At 45.0% G+C, this 27,151-nt stretch overlaps 1 protein-coding gene across 6 annotated transcripts in view; it reads left to right on the top strand.

The window, feature by feature from the left end:
- Nucleotides 1–27,151, top strand: part of gna12a (guanine nucleotide binding protein (G protein) alpha 12a) — an 89,247-nt gene that overhangs the window by 47,929 nt on the left and 14,167 nt on the right. For all 6 annotated transcript variants that reach the window (XR_009796435.1, XM_061830185.1, XM_061830183.1 and 3 more), the window contains 5 exons: nucleotides 4,578–5,437; nucleotides 13,775–13,993; nucleotides 24,121–24,171; nucleotides 24,255–24,455; nucleotides 25,574–25,780. Coding sequence is in view for 5 of the 6 variants with exons in the window: in XM_061830185.1 (XP_061686169.1) it covers nucleotides 5,117–5,437; nucleotides 13,775–13,993; nucleotides 24,121–24,171; nucleotides 24,255–24,455; nucleotides 25,574–25,780 (999 nt within the window). In the remaining variant the exon portion in view is untranslated. The remainder of the gene's footprint in view (nucleotides 1–4,577; nucleotides 5,438–13,774; nucleotides 13,994–24,120; nucleotides 24,172–24,254; nucleotides 24,456–25,573; nucleotides 25,781–27,151) is intronic.

Below are 27,151 nucleotides of genomic sequence, written 5' to 3' on the forward strand. Positions count from 1 at the left end.
GTGACTGGTTGGCATTTTCTGAATTTGAAATGAATTTTCAAATGTTAACAAGTGAAGCAAAAGCAGAAAAGATGACTTGTGATAATAACTTATGATAATAAAAAATGCATCCATCCATTTTCTTTTTGCCGCTTATCCTCACAAGGGTCACGGGGAGGGCTGGAGCCTATCCCAGCTGTCAACGGGCAGGAGGCGGGGTAGACCCTGAACTGGTTGCCAGCCAATCGCAGGGCGCATAGAGACAAAACAGCTGCACTCACAATCACACCTATGGGCAATTTTGAGTGTCCAATTAATGTTGCGTGTTTTTGTGATGTGGGAGGAAACCGGAGTGCCCGGAGAAAACCCATGCAGGGACGGGGAGAACACGCAAACTCCACACAGGTAGGGTCGGGATCGAACCAGGGTCCTCAGAACTGTGAGGCCAACGCTTTACTATCTGATCCACCGTGCCGCCTTAATAAAAATCACTGTATTAAATACTGCAAACATAATCAATACTTATTGCCAGAAAACGCAACACACGCAAGCACAGGGCGAATCGGCACAGAAGGGCCTGAGGTTCAAACCCAGAATGTCTGGACTGTGAGGCGGATGTGCTGACCACAATCACAGCATGTTGGCCATATAAAACAAAAAAAAAATGGAAATGTTTTGAACTATGAAACTTGGCAGTGACAAAACGGTCGATTGAAAAATTTTAGGGGTTCATGGCCACTGGTTGCTAGAAAGAGTTCAAAGTTCTCAATCTTAAAGGAGCCATTGGACAAAAAAAAAAAATATATATATATATATATTATATCACTGCCAACCACTCCAACGCTTTCCACCTGCGCCACCGTGCCCTAGTAATCATTCCCACATGAAAATTAATACGGCTGTCTTATATGGGAAGTGAACCTATACAATGACTTCCACTGTTTTAAATGAACAAATGAAGTGTTTTCAATTTAAAATTATATTCAAATATATTTCCATGCAGGCGGCACGGTGGGTTAGCTGGTAAAGCGTTTGCCTTGCAGCTCTGAAGACCCGGGTTCGATCTTGGCCTCGTCTGTGTGGAGTTTGCATGTTCTCCCCGTGGCTGGGTGGGTTTTCTCCGGGCACTCCGCTTTCCTCCCACATCACAAAAACACGCAACATTAATTGGACACTAAATTGCCCGTAGGTGTGATTGTGAGTGCGGCTGTTTGTCTCGATGTGCCCTGCGATTGGCTGGCGAGCAGTTCAGGGTGTCCCCCGCCTCCTGCCCCTTGACAGCTGGGGTAGGCTCCAGCATTCCCTGCGACGCTCGTGAGGATAAGCAGCAACAGAAAATGGATGGCTATTTAGATGCAAAAAATATCAGTTGCAGGTGATTAAAATATGGTAAAATTATGTCATTTTCCTCTCTTCTGCCTAAAAAAATACATATTTCAATTATCTGCACCTGTTGTATATCCTTGATTTAAGTCAATTGAAAGGATGTTTTTATTTTCTGTGTCTAGCCAAGCCTATTTGAGCCTATTGATGTCGACCCCTCTTGACTGAGCTTTGCTGATTGTTTCATGCAAGTTCAAAAAGATCCACTTTGCGTTTTAAAATAATAAAAGACAACATCAACATGGAGGAAACAAAGGAAGGTGAGGTGCAAATGGACGGAACACGTCTGCTGCAAGTCATCCCGCCGGCTCTGCAGCAGACTTTCACGTGCATGCGGTGCCGCCGCCGCGCTGTCACTCAAGCAACATTGGCATTTTAGTCAGGTACGGTGTGGGGGGGGGGGTGTGCCAGAATACCTCCAGTCAGACAGCATCCAGACAATAACAATATTTCATCACAATCACAGCGAAGACAAGGTGCAGGGGGAGGTCGCGCGGGATAAACATAGTTCAGGAGAAGCCGTAAGACGTGTCGTGATGACTTTTTGCCACGAAAGAAAAAAAACAAAAAAGACAGCCAATGCATGTATTTAATCTTCCCCCCGTTATCTGTGACGTCGCTTCCTCCTACTCTTCTTCTTCTTCTTCCACTCTGACACGAGGCCTCGCCGCACTCGACACGGCCTTCCACGTTCATTAGCATATAAATGACTCGCGCAGGAAGAGAGCGCCGCCATCGCACTCACGCGGCCGCCTTTTCGGGAGTCGGCCTCCGTCTGTGCGCTTGTCGCGAACACGATGAGGACGCTTTTCGGCTAATTACACCAACACTAGAGGAAGAGCTGTTTATCGGGTCGGATTTCGTACACGCGCAGAGTCGCACCGCGGCGCCTCCGAACTGGAAGGCCGCCGCTGTGTGTGAAGAACTTGGTGTTCTCTGGTTGCCCACTCGTTTTAGTTAATTCGTAATCTTGGCTCTGCGCACGCCAAGAACAGGACAAAAAAACTGGTTTTTGTGTGTGTGTGTGTGTGTGTGTGGTGTGTGTGTGTTTTTTTTACCCCCCTTCAATGTTTTCAAACCTTAGCCAACAGCGTCCTCTGTGGCCATTCAGTGAAAAAACGCAGCTCTTGATTTATAAAATAATCCGGTTATTTTTGTTGTTTTTTCTGATCATTATTATTGTTTTTTTATATAATTTACAGTAGCTCCCTGGTATCTTGTGACACGCTTTTGTCAGAATACCCGAAATATCAAGAATAAAATGAGACTTTCCGGACCCTTTTTGGTCTTTGGTGATTTTAGCAGGTTTTTAAAGTGAGTCAATTCCCACCCCCTTTTTGTATTGAGCCAGTAGTGTTACTATGACAACTGGAGGTGCATTTTGGGGATTGAACTTGTAAGCGGGACTTGCAGGATCAGAGCCTACAGTGTGGGGGGGGGGGGACATCATCCATCCATCCATTATCCAAAGTGCTTATCCTCACAAGTGTATTCATGTATTATTATACCGATAAAAATGGCCCTGCTTCGTAGAAAATGAATAGACCTAAAACGCTTCTCTGTGGAACTCCACTGAGAGGGTGTTCTGTTAATTAGGATGGATGGTCTTGGTGCAAAATTATGTTGATAATAAAGTATGCTATACACTCTACGTACAAATGACTACTCTGAGCCGCTTATCCTCACAAGGGTCGCAGGGAGTGCTGGAGCCTATCCCAGTTGTCAACGGGCAGGAGGCGGTGTACACCTCGAACTGGTCGCCAGCCAATCGCAGGGCACGTGGAGACATGACAACAGTCGCACTCACAATCGCACTTAGTGGGATAATTAATTAATGCATGTTTTGGGGATGTGTGGAGGAAATCGGAGTGCCCGGAAAAAACCCACCCAGGCAAAGGGAGAACATGCAGACTCCACACAGGTGGGGCTGGGATCGAACCCTGGAGCTCAGAAGTGTGAGGCCAGCTTCACCACCGTGCCGCCTCTCTCTAAACATTGTATCTTAATTCATTGTAATGCTCTTTAAAGATTAAACCACGGGTGTCAAACTCAAGGCCCGGGGGCCAGATCTGGCTCGCCATATGGTTTTATGTGGGCCAAGATGGCAAATCGTGTGTGTCAACTTCCAGGATTTTTGTTAAAATTTCAAATCACCATGTCATAAATGACAACTTTGAGATATTGCAAGCATTTTCGTGTGACCAAACATGAACAATAGTGGAAAACCTCATTTACCTTGATTTCTGATTCCAAAACAGTGTCGTGATAATGAGGCGACTAAAGATTTTTATTGTTTCACAATCATAACGGCCCTCAGAGGGAAACTGCAACTAAAATGGGGCCCGCGGGAAAAATGAGTTTGACACCCCTGGGTTTAACAGTCGCAAAAGACCCAATCATATTTCATCTGTTTTTTTAAAGTCGTAAATTAAGGCAAAGTTCCAAAGTAGATGACTAATAAAAATTGTGTACTATATACTGTAGCTGTACCTATGGCATTGCATTGTACCAATGGAAAGCATTGGCCTCACAGTTCTGAGGACCCGGGTTCGATTTCGGCCCCGCCTGTGTGGAGTTTCCTTGTTCTCCCCGTACCTGCGTGGGTTTTCTCAGGGCACTCCGGTTTCCTCCCACATCCTAAAAACATGCAACATTAATTGGACACTCTAAATTGCCCGTAGGTGTGATTGTGAGTGTGGCTGTTTGTCGCCATGTGCCCTGCGATTGCCTGGCGACCAGTTCAGGGTGTATCCTGCCTCCAGCCCGTTGACAGCTGGGATAGGCTCCAGCACCCCCTGGTACCCTTGTGAGGATAAGCACCAAAGAAGATGGATGGGTGTAAAGTGAAATAGGATTTGAATTTGAAATGCCACAGAAAACAGGATTTGAATTTGAAATGTAAAGTGATCATATTTTCAATAGTTCAGTTCAACCGGCTACAATTCGCTGTCTAAAATTCACCATCTGTGCCACCAGGCAGGGCTACTTCAGGTCAGAACCGAACAGCCAGCCAATCCCATTACGCTTTCTTAGTATGTGACGTCACATGACTTAGAAAGCGTACCTGCGATTGGCTGGGTGTTCTGCCTTAGACAGCGAATTTCAAACGGCAAATTGTAGCCGGTTGAAATGTTAACGCTGAACATGTTATCACTTTACATTTCAAATTCTGGTGGCACTAATCGACTTCCATATGTACCTCTCTGTGTGCGTAGGGGCGCCCCACGGTGGAGAGCACCGGTAGCCCCCGAACCCCCCCAACAGGCAGGGCCGTCCCACCACCGCTCCCTTCCCCCCTACAGAAGTCGTTCCCTCCCGGCGTCTGCCCAAGTTCACCACCGCTGGCGTGTTGCTGCTGTGCTCGGTTGAGAAAGTCTTCAAACTCTCTCGCCTTGTTTTATCGGACGCTACAAAAGTGGTTTTACACGGATGCTTTTTTTTTTTTTTTTTGGACTCCTTGTGACCATGGATTGAACAGAACATTCTGTAGAGATTTAAACTTAATTTCAAAGCGCGCTGCGAAGTTTTACATGGCGCACCCGACGTCCTTTCTGCTGGTCGGCGACCAGACGACCACGTTCCCCGCTCGGATTGAGTGTTAAAACTAGCCGTTTATTGCGCCCCCCCCCCCAAAAAAAAAAAAAAAAAAAAAAACAAAAAAACGTCGTAAATTAAATGTAGGCCTAACAAGTGGACCGAGCTGGGGGCCGCCTATGATGAACATTTGTCCGCTGGGGCTCTGGTAAAGCAAACTATGTCGGGAGTGGTCCGAACGCTGAGCCGCTGCCTGCTGCCGGCCGAGGCGGGTCGGGACGCGGGCGGCGGCAGCAAGGAGAGCGGCCGGGGCAGGGACGCCGCGCAGGAACGGGAGGCTCGGCGGAGGAGCCGGGAGATCGACGCCATGCTGGCCCGGGAGAGGCGAGCCGTGAGGCGGCTCGTGAAGATCCTGCTCCTCGGGGCCGGAGAAAGCGGAAAGTCGACTTTTCTCAAGCAGATGCGCATCATTAACGGACAGGAGTTCGACAAGAAAGCGCTGCTGGACTTCAGGGACACTATTTATGAAAATATACTGAAGGTAAGGCACAGGAATTGAAAGGAACTTCAGGGCGAACCTCTGTCAATGTTCCAGTTAATATGTGCCACTCACACTTTTGATTTTTACAAAAAGGCACATATGTGAAGAAGGTAGATTTCACGAAAGCTTCACTGAAGCATGTATTAAAATCGTTCAGCAAATTATCAACAAGCTCATTAGAATAGTTAGTCCCAGTCCTAATATTTATATTAAAGTTTTTTGACACATTACATAGACATTTTTATCCTCATGACTATTTAAATGTTTGTGTGTGTGTGTACCCATGTGTGCTAATGTCCCTTTGTTTGCTGCCATGGCAGGGCCTCCTTCTCTCGTTTAACAATACCAGACTATTCCTGAGGGATGAGAATATCCGCTTCGCCCGCACTGGGATAATAAGAGGTTCCAGCCAGACCGGCGAACCGGTTCAATTCCCCACTAACTAGTGCCGCAATTTTCCCAAGACATTCACCATCAAATCAGCGGACAAATCCACCTCAGGAATATCTTCACTAAGAGGTTTTTGATCACGGTAGTACAGGGAGACCTTCTGTTTACTACAAAGGTCCGTACCTAGGTTGGTACACAGGTTTGTAGTCTACCACTGACCTATTCTAACAGAGTATCCATCCATCCATCCGTTTTCTTTGCCGCTTATCCTCACGAGGGTCGCGGGGAGTGCTGGAGCCTATCCCAGGTGTCAACGGGCAGGAGGCGGGGTACACCCTAAACTGGTTGCCAGCCAATCGCAGGCCGCATCGAGACAAACGGCCGCACTCACAATCACACCGAGTGTCCAGTTAATGTTGCATGATTTTGGGATGCGGGAGGAAATCGGAGTGCCTGGAGAAAACCCACGCAAGCACAGGGGAGAACACGCAAACTCCACACGGGCCGGGATCGAACCCGGCTCCTCGGAACTGTGAGGCCAAGGCTTTACCAGATGATCCACCGTGCTGCCTCTAACATAGCAGTGAATTCATCATTAAAATATTTGTTTGAAAAACATTTCTAGGCCTCAAATGCATGAGCACAGCGATTCCCAAACAGTGTGCTGTGAGCGCTCTTCTGGTGTGCCGTGGGAAGTTATCCAATTTCATGTAATTGCTAAAAAAAAAAACATTTATTCCGAGAAATAATAGATCTTTATTCATCTATTTATGCCAGTGAAGCAGAGTGACAGACAGAACAAAAAAATCCTCTTCTATTAGATGGCAGGAAATACATACAGTAATTAATCGATCCATTTTTGGTGACATTTACTTTTGTTGGTGTTCCGTGGGATTTTTCAATTGTGAAATATGTGCCTTGGCTCTATAAAGGTTAGAAATCACTGCACTGGGAAACCATCAAATAAAAAATCTTTGTAAGTCAAAACATCATTTGCTAAACAGTCGTAAACCGAAGACCTTCAATCGCAGTTATTTGGTACTTAAAAATCACAGTTAAACCCGGTGCGGCCTGTTGATCGATTCATTCCGAGGCTCATCACTTCCAAGGGACATTTATGGAATTGGCATTGGAAGCGCGTGCAAGACTTTTTTTGTTCTTGTTTTTTTGGGGGGGAGCCCCGCGTCGTACGTAAGGTACTGAGGCAGCACGGGGTGGGTATGAAGTCGAACTTTCAATTTACTGGCTTTCCACACGGTATAAAAGGTGGGCAGTGTGTCGTTACGTGTATAACACGATACCAGGAAGTGGTGACCTTTTCTTTTTAATACCCAAATCTCACAAGCTGGCCACGTTTTTTTTTTGTGTTGAAAGCAATTGTCACTGTCCCAGGTGCTGCGTTTTCATGCATGTAATTATCTGAATGCGCAACGCTAGGTGAACGAGCACTAGTGACTGAAATGTGCCACTTGGTCAAGTTCCGTCCAAAAATGGAGTCGCCTCAGATGCGCTAATTTTCTTTAAAGGTTGCTACTAAGTTCCTGGAAAAAAGGTTGACATAGTCATAGTAACTCGTAGTCCATCATAATTTATTAATTAGAACATGTATCCACGTACTGTGTTAAAGTCTCCGTGTACAACGTCAGCAGTGGTGATCGTTTTCTTTTGAATGAACAGCCCGTCTCGATTTGAACTTTGTAGTTTTGTTATCTGAAGTTGCACTCCCTCTCCTCGAGCAAAAACCACGGTGCTTGTAAAAGCGTTGATATTGTATTTTTTTTGACAGGATTGTTGTTTGTTATGACTAGCAACATAGAGGGCGCGGTACCCGTCCACGGGCCAAAGGGGGACGCATTTCATGGTGTTCCATTAAAAGCCAGATCAGGGTTTACCGTTACCGCTAGGTCGCTACATGAGGGAGTTCAATTTATAATATTGATTTATTTTTGTACCTTTGGAGGTAATACGGTCCAGTTTTCTCTGGCGGCGCGATCTGAAACTCGTAAACAGGACACCTGACCAGCCTCAGAAATCGACTCTTTCACTTTCAGTTCTGCTGGTGGTCGCACTTACAAGACAATTGTCGTTTCCTTTCCGACAGACATCCTGCCCACTTTTGACAGCTATTGTCAGAGCCGAAACGCGTTGACCGACTGTACGTCTAGACCGGTGAAAAATAACCTCTCGGGAATTAGGCAGGATGGACTTCGGTCTCTCGATCTCATTTGATCAATTGGATCAAACGGTTGTCCTTAGTTTATACATGTGATAAACCTTTAAGTTTTAAATGAACGGAGCTGCTATAAACGAGCAAAATGGAGGATTCACTTTTAAGATGTTTGGAAACCTCGCGTGTTAAAGATTTTAGAGTGCCTTTGTTAAAATAAAAAAATCTGATCTCGGCACGGTACGTTGGGCAAGAAGAAACCCGATGCTGACGTCGATTTTTCGAATGTTATCTGGTCCTCGAGGGAGATTATGAGCCGGCAGAATACCCCTTTGCTGTCGGAGATGGAAAACAGAGACGTCCAAACCAAATACAGACGCCGTCTTCACAGAGACGGCAATAAAAACAACACAAAAAGGGATGCATTGGAAAAAAAAACCCAAGAAAAATGGCATATTGAGGCTGGCATGCTGCTTTTACTCATGGCCATTCAAAACATCCAATAAAATCAGCAATATTTTCACAAGCTCGGCCCGTTCTATGAGTCGAGATTCCAAATAACTGCAATCTGCTGATGTTTTGGCACCGGCCGCTTTACAAACCACAAACCGAATAATTCTTGTCAAATAATAAATGACAACACGCAGAAGGAAAACAAATCATCGCAAAGATGCCGTGCGGCACATCCGCAGCTTTCGTTCCACGGTGAGAAAAGGATATGACTCAGAGTTCACTCATGGTGATATTTTTTTTTCGACGTATTTGTCACCGTTACCACCTGCTGTGTGTCATACGATGTTAGACACGGCCGTCTTTGTGGTAAACACCAGTTCAGCTGCGGGGCGTCTGTGTTTGTTTAGGTTTTTGGCCGTCACCGCCGAGGTCGCCAAGGGTCACCGCAAGTCAGATTGGCAACGCGCGCACAAGAAGCAATGTCTTGCAAATTGTTTCCAAATTGGTCTTTCTCCACCCACCCCCCACAAACCCCCACCCTCCTGGTCATGTTTTAGGCTGGTAAAACGCCACGATTCACGGAATTCGTGAATCTGCAGAACAGACAGTTGCACAAGTCATTTTCAACTGGCTGCTCTGCGTAAGAGTGACTAAGCGTGAATTAAGCTTGCAGTATGACCTTTTCACCCCCTCCAACACGCTTTATTTCAATTCACACTCTACAAATATGGCTGCCTGGTGTGGATGGAGCATGCGATTAACGTGTCCTTGGTTTGAATCCTGTGTGAAGTTTGGGTGTTCTCCTTGTGCTGGCATTGGTTAGCTAGAAGTACTCCAGCTTTGGCCTGCATTTGAAAAACTTGCATGCTGCCAATTTACCGTTTTAATGGTTGCGATTAATCTCCAGTGTTAACATGGTTCCAGCCAGACCTCTGTTAGAAGTCCAACGTAAACCCTAAGTACAATTTCCGTTTTGCTACTATTACACAATACCTTTGCAGTTAGCATGGCTTCTCCATCTGATCTTGCTCTCCTATATTGCGCAATGTGTCACATGCTTAGCTAATTCTTGTTCTCCTCTCGTGATAATGATGCTTGTCAGAAGTGTAATTTATTCACCGTCGTGGAGCCGAGGATGAATGACTTAGGGGAGCGGCTCTGCACCGTGGTTAGCCACATTAGCATGCCAGCCGGACTCTGTAGCAGGTGAGCAGGAAGTTAGCTCAGTTAGCCTACCGCCTAGCATGCGCTGGTAGTTCTTGTGCAGCCGGGCAAGCTGGGATGATGGGTGAGAGTTAGATGCTATTCCAACCAGTCTGCAGCTCGTTTCAAAAAGGTGGCAGCTCCTCCAGCGTCATCGTCGGGCATGTTTAAAGACAATTAGTACCCATAATTTTCCGTGTATAATCCACACCCGTGTATAATGTGTACTCTCAAAGTTGACTACAAAATTCTGGAAAACCCTTCTCCCTGTGTATAATGCATGTAATGCACTGTGTAATTTTTTTTCAAAATAATTACTGTGAAGTTAAACACTTTATTTAAACATGTAATACTTTTTTAATTTAGTCCTTATTTTGAAATTCACTGCCCTACTTATATTTTGTAAATGATAAACACAAAGATTTGCTTATGTTCGATTACCCACGTAGAATTTATAAGATGGGTACAATTCTTTGAAGAAAACATGAAGGGCCATGGAAAAGACATTTAATTTTATGTTAATGAAATTAAACTTAAACTGTCAAGCTTTTCATAAAAGTGTTATCATCAAAGAAATTAATGATAGTAGTTCAGTCATATTTAAAATGAAGGGTGGAGAATATATATATTTATTTACCGTAATTTCCGGGCTACAGAGTGTACCTGATTATAAGCCTCACCCAGTACATTTGTAATGAAAATACCATTTGGTGGCAGCACAGTGTATTATCTGGTAAAGCGTTACAATTCTGAGGACCCGGGTTCAACCCCGGCCCCACCTGTGTGGAGTTAGCATGTTCTCCTGCGTGGGTTTTCTCCGGGCGCTCTGGTTTCCTCCCACATTCCAAAAACATGCAAGTGTGATTGCGAGTGCAGCTGTTTGTCTCTATGCGCCCTGCGATTGGCTGGCAACCAGTTCAGGGTGTACCCTGCCTCCAGCCTGTTGACAGCTGGGATAGGCTCCAGCACTCCCTGCAACCCTCGTGAGGATAAGCAGCAAAGAAAATGGGTGGATGGATGGATACTATTTGGTACATACATAAGCCGCACCTGTGTAAAAGCTGCAAGTCCCCACATTGAAACGCGAGATATTTACAAAGAAAGACGGTACACAGAAAGAGTTTTCAAAGTTTTAATACCTTAGCTTATCTTAACATACCAACAACATGGTAGCATGAAAAGGGCTTGTAAAAAAAAAAAAAAAAAACATTCCGGTAAAAAAACATACGCGGCAGCAACACGGTAGTACAGCACGAACAGGGCCGGTTAAAAAAAACGTACCGTAAATCACTGAGACGTGGCAGTAACACAGCAGCAACACGCTAGTGCGGCGCTAACTGGGCCAGTTGAAGAAAAACATACCGGTAAAAATCACTGAGACACGGCAGTAATGTAGCAGGAACACGTTAGCACAGCGCTATCAGGGCATACCAGGAAAAGTCACTTCCCCGGCACATATATTCCACCGGCCTCTTACCTTTTCTGCTCGAGTGTCCCCTTGCGGCTGTGAGGAAAAAATGTACAAATTAGCCGCATAAGCCGCAGGCGTGTGAAAAAAGTCGCGGCTTGTCGGCCGGAAATTACGGAAACTGGCTAACACGTGGCCAGACGTGAAATGAATGTACGTACGTATGTGCTAGCTAACTGCTAACAAAAGTCACATTGCGTGCACATAACTTTCAGCAGTGACATAAGACGTGTCTCTTGGCTGGTCCAGGAAAATGAGTGACTTGATGTCGCTGTGGCAACAAGATATTCCCTGTTCTCTTGATTACAAGGCAGCGAATCGTGCAAATTAAGTTCATTAAAGGTGGCGTTTTCACGATAAGACAACCACACCAAGGGTTTGTGTCGGTCTGTTTCATCCCGAGAAGAGAACCTCCCACACACACACACACACAAAAAAAAAAAAAAAAGCCCTCACAAGGCTCCATGAATGCCTCAGTGTTTGACTTCCTCCATCCTTCCAAAGAAAAGGTCCACTCAGAAGTGTTCCCCTGAAGGCAACATTTGCATAATGACTTTTTTTTTTTTTTTACTTTATTTTTTGGACATTTTACTTTAACTCCATTTGAAAGCCAATATGTGGACTTTCTACATTTTTTATTTGTCAAAAAAGTAACAACTTTTAATAACTTATTATTTTAATCCTGATGTAGGGCTGCACAATTAGGACCAAATAATAATCACAATTATTTTTGAGTAATATTGTTACCATGATGGATGAATTATAGAATATAGTTAAAATGTACCCCACAAAAATTGTACTTTAGCAAGTGCCAACTGAATAAAAGTGCAATCACATGTTGCAATTTAATTGAATAAAATCCAGTTAATAGATTGATGCAATATACTCTGCTGCAAGCATCGACTTGTGACTCGTCAATATCGCTCATCATCAATAATGGTACGTCCCCGTCGTTCTGCATGACCATTGGTCAATTGTCCACGGTCACGAATTACTACAAACTCGACATTTGCGATGTCCCTTTCAATTTACACCTGACTTTTTTTTTTCCAGAGCGGTCAGGCCAGCTGAAAAATTGAAGTGAACCCAGCCTCTTTATCAATTTATTAATAGTGTCTTTATCGTGATACGCCGCCTCTCCGTCAACATGCTGAGAGGTCCCAAAATAAAAACTTCTTCTATTACTCCGTTGCACATCAAGGCCGTTTTTGGATGTCTTGAAGTTGTCACCGGCGCAGCGTAGCAGCGCTGAGTGAAGCATTACTCATGTGTACGCCCCCTAGTGGCTGGCTGACTAGATCGCGGGTACTGCTGCAAATAAACCTGTTTTTCATACTCAGCAGTGCCCACATTTTAAATATCCATCCATCCATTTTAGCCGCTTATCCTCACAAGGGTCACGGGGCATGCTGGAGCCTATCCCAGCTGTCAACGGGCAGGAGGCGGGGTACACCCTGAAATGGTAGCAAGCCAATCGCAGGCCACACAGAGACAAACAATCACACCTATGGGCAATTTAGAGTGTCCAATTAATGTTGCATGTTTTTTTGGATATGGGGGGAAACCGGAGTGCCTGGAGAAAACCCACACAGGCACTGGGAGAACATGTGAACTCCACACAGGCGGGGCTGGGATTGAACCCCGGACCTCAGAACTGTGAGACCAACGCTTTGGCAGCTGACCCACGGTGCTGCATTTTAAATGTAAGAACAAAAAAATGTCATCCGTTATTTTATCGTAGCAGCCAAAATCACGATCGTGATTAAAATTCTGTTAATTTTGTAGCCCTGCCCTGATGTAAAAGCAATGTAAATAGAGAGAGGCAAACTCCACTGTTGTTCAAATCCCATTGATATAGATCTTGGTGATTTATTAAGTTAAAAAAAAAATAAGAATAACAGACATGGTGGAAATTAAACGGGGGCACATTAATGACGAAAGCAATACAATCCATCCACAACGTCATGTAAAAGAATTGTTTGCTGTCGTCGGCCACAAGAATGATTCGTGGCGAATGTTACACACGACAAGCTCTTGGGTTTAAAATTTCTATCTAATCGGGAAAAAAAAAAACGAATGCACAAGGTGTATTTTTTATTTTTTTCATATATCATTAGCTAATTGCGTTTTTGTTACACAGTTTACATTAGCAATAGCGATAGGAAGACTGTGGCAATGCAAGCTAGCTAAAGCTGACATTTATTCGTGCGGCATATTTCATACACAAGGTGATTTACGTCTCTCAAGGCATCTAAAAACAAACAACAACAACAAAACCTCTATACAGAGCATGTATTAAAAATTGGTTTTGTATATAATTACCAATAATAATAATTTTACAATTTTTACTCTTGGACTTTTTTTTTTTTTTTTTTAACTTTTTTATTTGTTGAATCAGTAAAACTGCTTTGACCTTTTTGACTTTTTTTTTTTTTTTTTTTTTACACACAAATATCTGCACTAAAACACAGCGTGTGTGTACTTTCCCCACCTCTTCTGTTCTTTGAGTATCATAACCATCTCTGTTTTTGCCGAAGACGTCAAATACACATGAGGGAATTTGTCTCCGGTAGCTGGAGCCGCTCCAGTACGACGACAGAAAACACTTTGGAGAGCCAAAAACACTGTACTACTTGTTGGGATTGTGTCTCCGCAGGGCATGCGCGTGCTGGTGGACGCCCGCGACAAGCTCGGCATCAGCTGGCAGAGCTGCGAGAACGAGAAGCAAGGCATGCTGGTGATGTCGTGGGAGGGGCGGGCGGGAGCCGTGGGCGTCGAGCCCGGCGAGTTCCAGCTGTACGTGATGGCGCTGAGCGCCCTGTGGGGCGACGCCAGCATCCAGCAAGCCTACGCCAGGCGCTCCGAGTTCCAGCTGGTGAGTCGCGCGACGGGCGAGAGGCCGCTCGCGTAGTTCTTGTCGCTCATGCTGCAAAAGGGAGACGGACCGAGCCCCGCTGCAAGTCGTAAACGCTCCCCTTCAAAATGTTTTTAATTGCCTGTGCGAATAGTTGGAACTGTAAACATACCCGAACGACCATCTCAAAACACTTTCAGGTCATCATAAAACATTACCCTTAAAAGTACTTTAAAAGGATTGTGGAAACTGCACATCTACATGCATGTGCAGTGAGGAATAACAACCCAGGCTAAACTTAGCTCCTCCCCAATATACAAAAACATCAGTCTTTCAGTCTAGATGTCTATCCATTTTCTTTGCCGCTTATCCTCACGATGGTCGCGGGGAGTGCTGGAAGCCTATCCCAGTTGTCAATGGGCAGGAGGCGGAGTACACCCTGAACTGGTTGCCAGCCAATCGCAGGGCACATGGAGACAAACAGCCGCACTCACAATCACACCTAGTGGCAATTTAGAGTCTCCAATTACCGTAATTTCCGGCCTATAAGCCACAACTTTTTTTTCACACGCTTTCAACCCTGCGGTTTATGCAGAGATGCGGCTAATTTGTGCATTTTTTCTAGCGGAAAAGGGAAGCGTGAGACCGGTGGAATATATGTGCCGAGGAAGGGACTTTTACCGGTCCGGCCCTGTTAGCGCTGTTTTTGAATGTTACTGCCGTGTCTCCGTGATTTTTAGCAGTATGTTTTTTTTTTTGTTTTTTTTTTAACCGGCCCTGTTAGCACGGCACTAGCCTTAGCGCGGCACTAGTGTTAGCATTAGCGCGATGGCGCTAGCGTTAAAAGTCTCTGTGTACCGTCTTTCTTTGTAAATATCTCGTGTTTCAATGTGGTTTTCAATGTGGGCACTTGTAGCTTTTACACAGCTGCGGCATATGTGTGTACCAAATGGTATTTCCTTACAAACATACTGGGTTAGGCTTATAACCAAGTGCGCTTTGTAGTCCAGGAATTACGGTAACAGTTTTTATAGAGACAATCACACCTAGGGGCAATTTAGAGTGTCCAATTAATGAATGTTTTTGGGATGTGGGAGAAAAGCGGAGTGCCCGGAGAAAACCAACGCAGCCACGGGGAGATCGTGCAAACTCCACACAGGCGGGGCCGGCATCGAACCCGGGTCCTCAGAACTGTGAGGCCAACGCTTTACCAGCTGGGACACCGTGCCGCCCAGTCTAGATGTGTCATTTCAATAATACAGTCGACACTTGAGCGACGAGTGCACCATAATACAAAATGAGGGATTAAAAACCATAAAAGACCAAATCCAAGTTTAGAATCCCACCGAATGCTTGCGAATCTCTTCTGAGCGCAAACGAGTTAAAAGCACTTCCCGCGGTTTGCACACAACCAGCACCGAGATGCAATTAATCCATTTCGCACCATAGATCAAACTCACCCGAGCATGTCAAAGCGCACCTGCTTTTTATTTTTTCTGGAACAGAGAAGGGTCTTCCCCCAACCCCCCCCCCCCCCCACACCACCCCACCCCACCCCACCCAACCCCCGAAAGCTGGAAGCAAACAAAAGAGAGAATAAAAAGTCTCCTTAAAAGTTATGTCTGTCTTTTTTTTTTTTTTTTTTACTCTCCCACCTTCTCATGCCTGAGAAGAAAGAAAAGGAGATTCCTCGGACTGCCGTTTTATGTTTTCTTGCGGGGGGGGGAAAGTAGAGTTGCAGAAGAGCTGAGGAAGCACTTTGGTCGGCGTCAACAAATCCTCTCTGATGGACCCGGCAGATGCTTAATGGCAGCAAACGGTCGAGTTTCATGGAAGGATCACGGACCGCATTGTTCTCCCGGCTCCACCGGCCGCCCGTTTTAGCTGCTGTTGCGCTTTTTTTTTTTTTTTTTTTTACTCCACCGCCGGCAGGCATTTTTTAAAAACCACCTAATTTAAAAAAATGTACGTCTATTAGCATTCTATGCGAAACTTATGACATCTAAAGATTGCCTCTCAGGTGAGATGTTTCACTTTAACAGAGGTTCTTGGCGTCGCTGTACTACTTTTGTTGGTCACAGTTTTTTGTACATTTCACAACGAATAGTTGAGTTTTTCAGCGAATAGGCGGTGGCAGGTTAGACACGAAAAAAATGCAAATTTGCAAATTCACCAATAGCGAACCAAAAATATATGGGAGCTCGCTGTACGTGATATAAAGACTGATTTATTAAAAACAAGACATGACCGCACATATTTTTGGGAGTGTTGAAAAATAGGTCTCGCAACGGTTGTAAATTATGCTGTTATCATTTCCATCATCGAGCTAATTATGTTTTTGGATGGGACAGTGTGAGGATAAGCAGCTTTACAAAGTGACATCGTCAAATACTTGTGTGATCATGCAATAATTGAGCCTTTTGTTGACTTTGATCGGAAAGCAGGCAGTTGAGCTCACATTGGATCAATGGACCTTTCCGTTGGTGATCTTAAGCTCCGCCCCCTTAGCTACCTCCCACAAGCTTCCAAAATGGCGATTGAACATAACATGTTTGAAGTCGATTCTCTACCGCCTATTCCAAATAATATCGGGGTATGTTTTTTTGCAAAATCCGTCAGACTCGTACAAGAGAGTTTCTACAGAGAGGTCTCAACTATTTCACGCAAGGATACGTACACGGAATTAAGATTTTGTGTTTGTTGATATTGATCACATTTAGTTGTACGTGCGCTCTTCCGCTAGCCTTAATCCATCGTAGAAACTTCGTCAACTGTGTTTTAAGGTTTGGAAAATGAATCAAACTGGCTCCTTGTAACCTAGCAGGATATCTTTCATCAGAATTGCACCAAGCGCATCTGAGGACCATTTTCTTCGTAACATGAACTTTTCCAAGCGCACGCTACTGCCAACCAGCATTGCTTGTGGGACAACACGGCGACAGGGGCGTGTCAAGACAACGCGGCTATCTGATTGGCTGTTATTGTACGAGTGATCGACAGGTCGGAAAGGTCCATTATCCTGGTTTACGCTGTTTAATACTCATGTCAGTCCAGCAAACGGAAATGTCTCTTGGACTTGTACTACGTTTTACCACACCCACTTTTCCTTATCAGCAAAGTACCTCGAAAGATTACTTAGCAGATGTCCAATGTTATTGGACACATGTTGGCCAAGCACAAGTTGACTGTGGTTTCTCGCTTAACAAATTATTTATCTTTGTCGGCGCGAGAATCCTACAGATTTTCTTTTAACGTTATCGGATCCAAGACGTCAGCAGGAGGGGTCATAACTTTGCCCGCTTCCAACTTTGGAGTTTTTTTTCCTCCAATTCCTGGCACAGTGAATGCACAATGGTCACCGCAACAAATTTCAGAAGTCATAATGCGTGCACGCCGAGGGTTAGATCCACACCGCCGCCCCCATCCTCTCTCCACCTTGCCTTGCTCTTGCTGCTCTCCCGCCGAGGCTTTTTTCGGTCAGCTTTTCCCAGGCTCGCCTGGACCCGAGCCACAGGCAGACACCGCAGAGAGGGAGGGGAAGAGAGAAGGGAACTTCGGAGAAAGAAGGCAGGCGGGGGAGTAGTGAGTGGGTGGCGGTGGGGGAAGGGGGGACGGGAGGAAAACAAAACCAGTGCCGGCGTTTGGTTTACTTGCAGGCCTCTCGCCACACCCCGATAACACCCTGCTTGATACAGCGACCGTGCACCAAGAGCGCCTTTGACTGACAAAGTCCTGCTGGGACTAAAAACGAACGTACGATGTTGTGTTTGGAGTAATTGTGTCTGTGAGTGTGTGCAAAGACTGTACGCGCACACACCCGCACAAAAAACACGACATAATGGTTTACTGCTGCGGTGTCACTGTATCCTGTCCCGGCGACATGAGGCACTTTTAAACAAACATGGGAAGGCAGAATCTGCGGGGCTGGTGGGAAAGTCGATGACGCAAAATTCAGATTGAACTTCACAGGCGCGGGGAGTGCACGCCGTACAGTGCTCCAACCTTATAAGAACTGAATTCGCACGGCGCGGTCGGAGTGGCACAGTCGGGCTCGGCAGGGGGAATAAATGCGTTGTCGGATGGGAATCGGCCTCTCGCCAAACAAGGATAGAAGAAAAAAAACAAAGATACATTTTGGATATCTGAAAATATGAGGTTGGTAGAGTAATTAGACATAAAATCCACAGAGCCGTTTATCCTCATAAGGGTCGCGGGAGTGCTGGAGCCTACCCCAGCTGTCAACGGGCAGGAGGCGGGGTGCACCCTGAACTGGTTGCCAGCCAATCGCAGGGCACACAGAGACAAACGGGCTCACTCACAATCACACCAAGGGGCAATTTAGAGTCTCCAATTCATGTTGCATGTTTTTTGGGGATGGCGGCACGGTGGTTCGGCTGTAAACTGTTGGCCTCACAGTCTTGAGGTTGAGGGTTCAATCCCGGCCCCACCTGTGTGGAGTTTGCGTGTTCTCTCCGTGCCTGCGTGGGTTTTCTCTGGGCACTCCGGTTTCTTCCCACATCCCAAAAACATGCAACATTAATTGGACACTCTAAATTGCCCCTAGGTGTCATTGTGGGTGCGACTGTTGTCTGTCTCCATGTGCCCTGTTATTGGCTGGCAACCAGTTCAGGGTGCACCCCGTCTCCTGCCCATTGACAGCTGGGATAGGCTCCAGCACTCCTCGTGACCCTTGTGAGGATAAGCAGCTAAGAAAATGGATGGATGGATGGATGTTTTTGGGATGTTGGAGGAAACCCACGCAGGGATGTTGGAGAAGATGCAAACTCCACACTGGCGGGCGCTGGGATTTGAACCTTTGTCCTCAGAACTATGAGGCCAACGCTCTACAGCTGCTCCACCGTGACTGGACAGAAAATAGTTTGCATTATTAAACAAAATAACACACGCATGTTAGGTGCAGGTATTGTTTTTGTCCACTTGGGGCTGTCATCATCATATTCTACAGTAGTATCTGTGACTTTGAGCGTGTATTGCTTTAAAAGTTGGGGGCCAGGGAATGAGAGTTGATTGGCTCTTCTCTTGCGAACCGCTAGCCACTCAATACGTTAGCCTGTGTTGGAGGATCGTAGACATGGCGTTGTTCTACACAACGCACTTTATCTTGCTTGTCAAGTGTAAATTGATCAGAAATGTTGAACATTTTCTGTCTTTTGCGGACTCTTTCCTGCTGGCTCGCCGCCATGGTGTCAATTTATTGCTACATGCGACCGCAGTAACATGAGCTCGTGTAGGGGGAAAAAAAATTGCGGTAGGCAGAAATCATGCTTCATCTTTATTTGAAATTGACTAATTTGATTGGAAAATGACTCGTGTTCAGTTTTATTTCAGCATAGTTAACTTTCCTGGGACCTTTAGGAACTTTCCTTGGATGTTTAACGCAAAAATTTTGCTTGAGTCTCGCATCGTTTGATTTGTTCCAAGTTTATCACCTTTCCGAATATGATCTCCACTTTTAATGACATAAATAATGATCGCAGATAGCATTAAAGTTAAGATGTAGTCCGTATTTGCGTAAAATGGACGTGCTGATTGTTACCAATTTGGTATACATATATACGAATATTATCATGGTTCCGTCGGGGATGGGCATTTGTCTAAATTTCTTCTCATCCGTGGGGAAATGTAATCGCTAAATTACTATTTAAAAAAAAAAAAAAATGCTTATAATGGATTTGGAGAATCTGAAGCCCTGTTCCCATGTTTGGCCAAAAGAACGCTTCCCATTACAGACGTCACGTTCAAATCAACTGCGCAACAACATTTTTCCTCCCTACCGCACAAGCCCCAATTTTTAATACTCTATTTTGCATTTGTTATGACTATACCTGGTAAGAATGATGCAAAAAAAAAAAAAAACTGTTAATAAGAAATGAAATGAAGATTTAAGATGAATAGCGACGAATGCAAAACGGTGAGTTCATATTTCATCATTGTAGGTCAAGTTGCTTTGTGGTCAAACAATAGTGGCGCGCACACAATATTTTCATTTTTTGCAATTAAATGAAATATGCAATCAAAACCGTCATATTTCAGGTTACAAACTAGATTCAAGGTGCAGTTTCACTTTAAACGGCTCAACCATATCCATAATCAGGATGTGGGATTATCGCTGATGGAATTCAAAAGTGACTGTGGAGGAACGTTTGCATGTGTGTGTGTCCGTCTGTTTGCACATCCCTTCATCTCCGGGAATTCCCCTCTCTGTCCCCTTTCCCCTCTTTCCCTCCCCCGCTCCCCCCATCATGCCCCTGCTTAGCGGATCTTTACGGCTTTGTGCGTTTTCTATTGGCGTGACATTGCAGGTCAGCGGTGGGGGTCATGGGGTCGTGACCCCCACCCTTCACCCCCTTTCCCCCCTACTTGTGCGGGCCGCCGACACTGATTCGTTTAAAAAAAAAAAAAAAGCTACGTTGGCACTTTAATGAATCTATTCCTTCGGCGGGAGAGGAAGTGGCAAAGTTTGCAAGATGAAAAAGAACTTTGTATGTATGGTGTGTGTGTGTGTGTGTGTGTGTTGTGTGTGTGTGTGTGTGTGTGTTGAGACAGTTTGTAGCTCAGTTGTGTCGGACCCCCCCCCCCCCCCACAACCCGCCCCACCGTGTCTCTCGTCACCAATTTCTTCCACGCGCAGCTGCTTCCTGTTGCATGTGTGCGTGTGTCGTAAGAAAGAAAGGAAGAACGAAATGTTCAGTGTCAATATTGTGGTCAAAGTCGGATTATTTTCTGGTTTCATGTATCATTTGTTTATTTATATTGCATTGTTAGTTCCTTTAAAAATAATTTCAGCACCTTTCGATTTACATAAAATTGAATTTTTTTTTTTTTTTTTTTGGATTGTTGTTCGGATTTCAAGAAGGTCCACTCACTCATCAACTGTGAATTTTTTTTTTCCTATAATTAAGAAACCTGGGAACACTTTATTGCAAAGAAAAAGTGAATTCTGTGTCCCCTTTTGTTGAGTTTTTCATCCTTTTGCAGTTTCCCATCACAAATGATTTCAAATCTAGGGTTAGTGTGAGCGGCATGGTGGGTCAGCTGGAAAGCATTGGCCTCATAGTTCTGAGGTCCCGGGTTCGATCCCAGCCCCGAGTTTGCGTGTTCTCCCCGTGCCTGCGTGGGTTTCCTCCGGGCACTCCGGTTTCCTTCAACATCCCAAAAACACGCACCATTAATTGGACACTCTAAATTGCCCCAAGGTGTGATTGTGAGTGCGACTGTCTCCATGTGCCCTGCGATTGGGTGGCGACCAGTTCAGAGGTCTACCTTGCCCGTTGACAACTGGGATAGGCTCCGCCACTCCCCACAACCCTCGTGAGGATAAGCGGCTGAGGAAATGGATGGGTGATTTATGTGCTGTGCACACATTTGATAAAGTTTCAATGAGTCATAGTTGTGCAGAGCATACAAACATTGAATAACGGCTTCAAAAGATCATCAAATGTTGTAATATTCATCGTTCTCGTGCATGAAATATGATGACTGGGCAAAAAGTGCCCATCATTATTTGTCAATCAAATGACATTAGTGATATGTTTGCGATGACTTCGATGCAGATTTCGCGTGTACTGGTTTTTTTATTTTTATTTTGATTCATCCCCAATTCGCAATTTTAGGGCTACATTTTACGACTGTGGCAGCACACGAGGTTGAAGATTCTGTGCAGCGGCGTAAGAACACGCGTCACAGAAAGGCGTGCTCTGGTCGCAGTTTTACTTTTAATAACTTGGGGTGGGGGAATTTTTTTTTTTTTTTTTTTAAACAGAACAATAGGTCTGGTTGGAAAAAGTAGTCATTTTTAATTATATAAGTAATATAATAATTATAACAAAAATTTTATTCTGGAAAAAAACAAAACTTTTTTTAATGTAAATTTGCGAAAAAAAATATATATTTTTTTGTCGTCTGAACTGAACCATTCACTCTTTATTGACTTTTTATATTTTTATCTTGTGACCCAAGGAGGCATTTGTACAAATGGACATGAGCTATAATGATATAATTACATTATTTGTATAGTAAACATTTGTTCTGTTTAATTTTTGATCAAAAAATGATCATAATTACTTCTTGCACTTTTGTCATTTTTATTAATTGCAGGAAATGTGCAGTCCAGCAACTGGTCTGAAACGTGACTTCAAAACGTTGTATTACACGGTCAATTGACATATTTTGCATTATCTGCTCATCGCTGTATTGTATTAAAATGACTTCTCTTTGTCCATCTTGCTGGAAAGTACACAAAATGCAATTAAAACACGACGTGGATAAAGAAAGTGGGTCAGGAAGTTCTGGCTGCTCACATCTTTTCTGGTTGGCCACTCCACTTATATCGGTTCACAATGTACACCCCCGTGCACACAGGAGACATTTAGTCGGAGAAGAAAACTTTTTTGGGGGGTGGGGCTTCAAAGTTTCTGAAGCGCAATGGACGCTTTTGAGCTACGTGTTGCATCACATGCTTCTCATTTTTTATTTTTTTTTCTTCCCCCGTTTGTTGCGTGAAAGCGAGCGGCCTTTTATCAGCGACAGCTTCCGTGGGGAATTGGTTTTAGATAACTCCGTTAAAGTAGACGCGGAGAAACATTTTCTTCTGTCCAGGGCCAGTCCAGTTGATCTTTCACGGTCGAACAAATGTTCATTTTTATGTGAGGTGCCTTTGTGGGTTAAAATGTTTGTTCCTTGGAACTGCAATTTTTTTTGTTTTTTTCTGTTTTCTATTATTTCTATGAACTGGGAAATGACGCCGCGGCTAGTCCGAAAACTCAATTTTAACGTAAAAGTCAGGAAAAAAAACGAAAGAATTGGTCCAAATGAGGGCAGCACGGTGGAGCAGCTGGAAATCAATCCCGGCCCCGCCTGTGTGGAGTTTGCATGTGCCTGCGTGGGTTTTCTCCGGGCACTCCCCAAAAACATGAATTGGACACTCTAAATTGCCCATAGGTGCGATTTGTGAGTGCGGCTGTTCGTCTCGGCGTGCCCCGCGATTGGCTGGCAAACCCGCCTCCTGCCCGTTGACAACTGGGATAAGCTCCAGCACTCCCTGCAACCCTTGTGAGGATAAGCTGCTAAAAAAATGGATGGAGGATCCAAATGAGTCTGAATCGGAAGCAGGTATCCTGGCCACTAAACCGCAAAGCTTTTTGCCTACTGGAGGTCATTTAACGGGCGGAATAGGTGGAACATGATGTCAAAATTTGATAAATTATTTCACAGTGGCTCTCAAAGTATGGTACAAATACTTCTCGGTGTACACAGGCACACTCTGTGGTACGCAAAATAATCACCGAATTAAATGTTCAAACTACAGTTGCTTGATCTTTGTTTTTAATCCAGTAAAGTGCATTTAAGTGTAGCGCAGTTGTATTTAATCTTTAGCGATATATATTTTATTTTATTTGTATAGAATTTATATAATTTTTTGGTGTGCAATACATTTGAGGTGAATGATTATCCATGTGTAGTTGTTTTGTTTTCCTTTTGTGCCTCACTTTTGAGGAACACTGGGCGACTGTATTTTAAATATGGCGGTACTCGGAACGTCGGGTATTATTTGGTGGCACTTGATGTAAAATGTTTGAGAGACACTTATTCGGAGGATTTGGGATGTTTGAACAAAATACAGATTGCCACAAAATTGTGGGTGAGCTTGTCTAACATGACATAACACAGCACACCCTAAATTTTGGAAAGGATGTCGACCATTTTGGTCTTAAGGAGCCATTTTGGGTGACTACCAGAAAGCAGGAGAGTCAAACTAGTGACAAGCTAACATGCACAGTTTTTTTTTTCCCCACAATTGAAACGCCATAAGGTAATTATTATTTTTTTATGGACAGGGATATTTGCGGGAAGCGTCTGAATCCGGTCTGCGGGCCTTGAGTTTGACACCTGTTCTTGGAGTTTGCCCAAATGAGTCTTAATCGGAACCAAGTTTTCCAGATCAGTGGTTCCCAAGCTTTTGAAGTACTACTTGGAAGAAAAAAAATACTTGGTTCTCTAGAAACCACCGACATTAAAATACAGTCGTCGAGTAGCGGTCCGAGTAGAATTGCTCGGCGGATCCGACCCATTGACTCGGTTCCATATTGTGGGTTTAATGCATCCCCCTCCACTTCTCTTGCCTGCAGAGTGAGTCAGTCAAATACTTCCTGGACAACTTGGAGCGCATCGGTCAGCTGGTGAGTCACCTTGAGCGTCGACCCAAACGAAAGTCTTGCTCTGAAAAAACTTACCAATCCCGCTTTGCGGCCGTCCTCCTCAGAGCTACGTCCCGAGCCGGCAGGACATTCTGTTCGCCCGCAAGGCCACCAAGGGCATCGTCGAGCACGACTTTGTCATCAAGAAGATTCCCTTCAAGATGGTGGACGTGGGCGGGCAGCGGTCGCAGAGGCAGAAGTGGTTCCAGTGCTTCGACGGAATCACCTCCATCCTCTTCATGGTGTCGTCGTCCGAGTACGACCAGGTACGAGGTTACGTAACCGCGACGGGGGAAGACAACGGCGCCTTTATCCCAAGCCGCAGAAATGGACGACAGACATCATAGGTTTTGGACTCACAAAGATGTCTTTGTGGCGGCCTTGAACAAACCCGACTGTTTCCTCAGCGCTGGCTCCTCTTCCAATAAGCGGTCATATGATGATGACTGAGTCCTTGATTGCCGGATAGACCACAATTCCCAAACCGGGTTCTGTGGCGCACTCGTGTGCCGAGGAAAAGCAGGCAGGGGTGCCGCGGGAAATATTCCTTTAATTTGTCAAAAAAAAAAATTGATCGATCGCACAAAGAGTGGCGCCGTGAGATACCATCTTTTCCCGTCCCTCGCCCCGAAAAAACAAAATATTAAATTAAAATTGGAATTTTTTTTTTTTTCCAATGTTAAGTTTTATATTGGTTATTTAACAAAAACATACAGAATTTACGTGATTAGATCAGATTATAAAATAAAGTGTTTTTAGAATTACTTTTTGTTCTCCTGCAATGCACATTGTGCTGCTCATACGGTTATGTACGCATTGGCGACCTGGGGGCGGTATACGACTTCTGGAAATACAGTACAACTTCGGTTGTCGACCACAATCCGTTACACAAGGCGGTTCGAGAACCGATTTGTGATATTTCACACGTCTGCGTACAGAGGCTGCTCTATGCACAATAACAACGCGCGTCGTGGGTCAGCTGGTCCGGTCGCGCGCGTTACGTTATTTCCGGGTCTTGTCGCAGCCGTTCGAGCACCGATTTTCATTTGAAAACATAAGCAAAAAAAAAAAATCTCTAAAGTTTCCTTCGAAAACCGATTTGTTCAAGAACCGAGTATTCACTGTACTGTGCTGGAGGCTCAGCTCCTCTGGTGTCCAAATCCAGAAGGATTGTTAGTCGTTCTTCGCAGATGATAAAGAATATATGCCAGTGAGTATTGTTATACAATCCGTCCACATGTATTTCTGCAAACTTTTTGTTAAGAGGGTGACAATGCCACTAGATACATGCTAATTGTTGGCCTGTGTGCTCGAGGACGCTATTCACAAAACCGCAAATCTGCAGTGGTCTACAGTACATTAAACCCGCGTCCGTTGATTGCAGGTCTTGATGGAGGACCGCCGCACCAACCGGCTGGTGGAGAGCATGAACATCTTTGAGACCATCGTCAACAACAAGCTCTTCCTCAACGTCTCCATCATCCTCTTCCTCAACAAGACCGACCTGCTGGTGGACAAGATCCGGACGGCCGACATCCGCAAGAACTTTCCCGAGTTCAGGGGAGAACCGCGCAGGCTGGAGGACGTGCAGGTATCGACACCCACCGATCCGATTAGGTGATGGGAAATCAGGGCTGATTGTGACTGGTGGAAAAAGATCTGTTCTTGATTTTTGGTTTTTTTTTTTCATACTTATACAAAGCTCCCTTATATGTCATTAAAAACTCAGAAGTTGGAACTACTCATCTGCCTTGGTAGCAAGTTTGAAGTATTTGTTTCATCACTCATCAACACGCGAATGCTCGTAGCTGGTCGCAAATGTTTTTTTTCACAACAGGGTACTAGTAATATTTTAAAGGACCACTGTCATTAAATGCATGATTTTTAGTATGTTAGTGAAAAAACGGCAACCGGTACGGACCCATCCGTTTTTTCACCACAAAACATGATTTTGACATACACGGTTTTTTGTAACTCCCGCCATGAAAATCCTCTCGAGGGATTTGTTTTGGAGAAGAAGCAGGAAGTGACGTACAGGGCAGTAGCGCACTCAGACGGTATGTTTCTGTTATTTTTACATGCGGGAAGGTCGCTCTTTGTTCCTTCGTGTTAGCCCAAATGCCGGTTCGTCGTATTGCTGGACATTGCTCGAACACTTGGGAGGATGGATTCGCTCCTCATACTTTTCCAAAAGACCCGGTTCGTCGCGAAAAATGGATTGCACAAGTGCAAAGGACGTTTTGAAGGAGCTTCCTCGGTTCCAATTACAGGTAGATGTGCATAGAGCTACTAAAAAAAAAAAAAAAAAAAAAAACAATAGTTGAAGGGCAGTGTAATCTGTAAATCAGGAGTTCTAAATCTGTCGATGTGCCACCCCGGCTGAAGCCGTGATCGATGGACGCCGCGTCGCAGGGTTGGCTCGTCGCGGCACCGAGCCGGAGTGGCTCATCTCCACCGTGGCGGTGGATCGGACAGGGAGGCGGTTTGGCCTGGGGTTCGTCATCACTCGTGGCCGGCGTTGTTTATCGGCGCCGCAGAAATGGATCGGACAGGGAGGCGGTTTGGCTGCGGCGTTGTCGTCGTCGTCGCTCGCGGGCGGCGTTGTTAATCATTGCCGCGGAGGTGGATCAGACAGGGAGGTGGTTTGGCCGCGGCGTCGTTATCGCTTGTGGCCGGCGTTGTTTATCGCTGCCAAGGAAGTGGATCGGACAGGGAGGCAGTCGGGCTGCAGCATCGTCGTTGTCCGCGAGCGACGTTGGTCATCGCCGCCGCGGAGGTGGATCGGGCCGATGGCGAATGTCCCAATGTGATGTCATGAACAGAAGATGCAGCCAATATGGCGACCACTTGAATGTCGAATGAGACTTTGCGCATGGATGACGCGCTCTCTGCTCATTTTTTTTTTTTTTTTATACAGACATCGAAGAGAATAATGTTCTATGTATCTATTTTCGAATGTTTC

Source organism: Syngnathoides biaculeatus, chromosome 9 (genome assembly GCF_019802595.1).
Source record: "Syngnathoides biaculeatus isolate LvHL_M chromosome 9, ASM1980259v1, whole genome shotgun sequence".
NCBI lineage: Eukaryota > Metazoa > Chordata > Actinopteri > Syngnathiformes > Syngnathidae > Syngnathoides > Syngnathoides biaculeatus.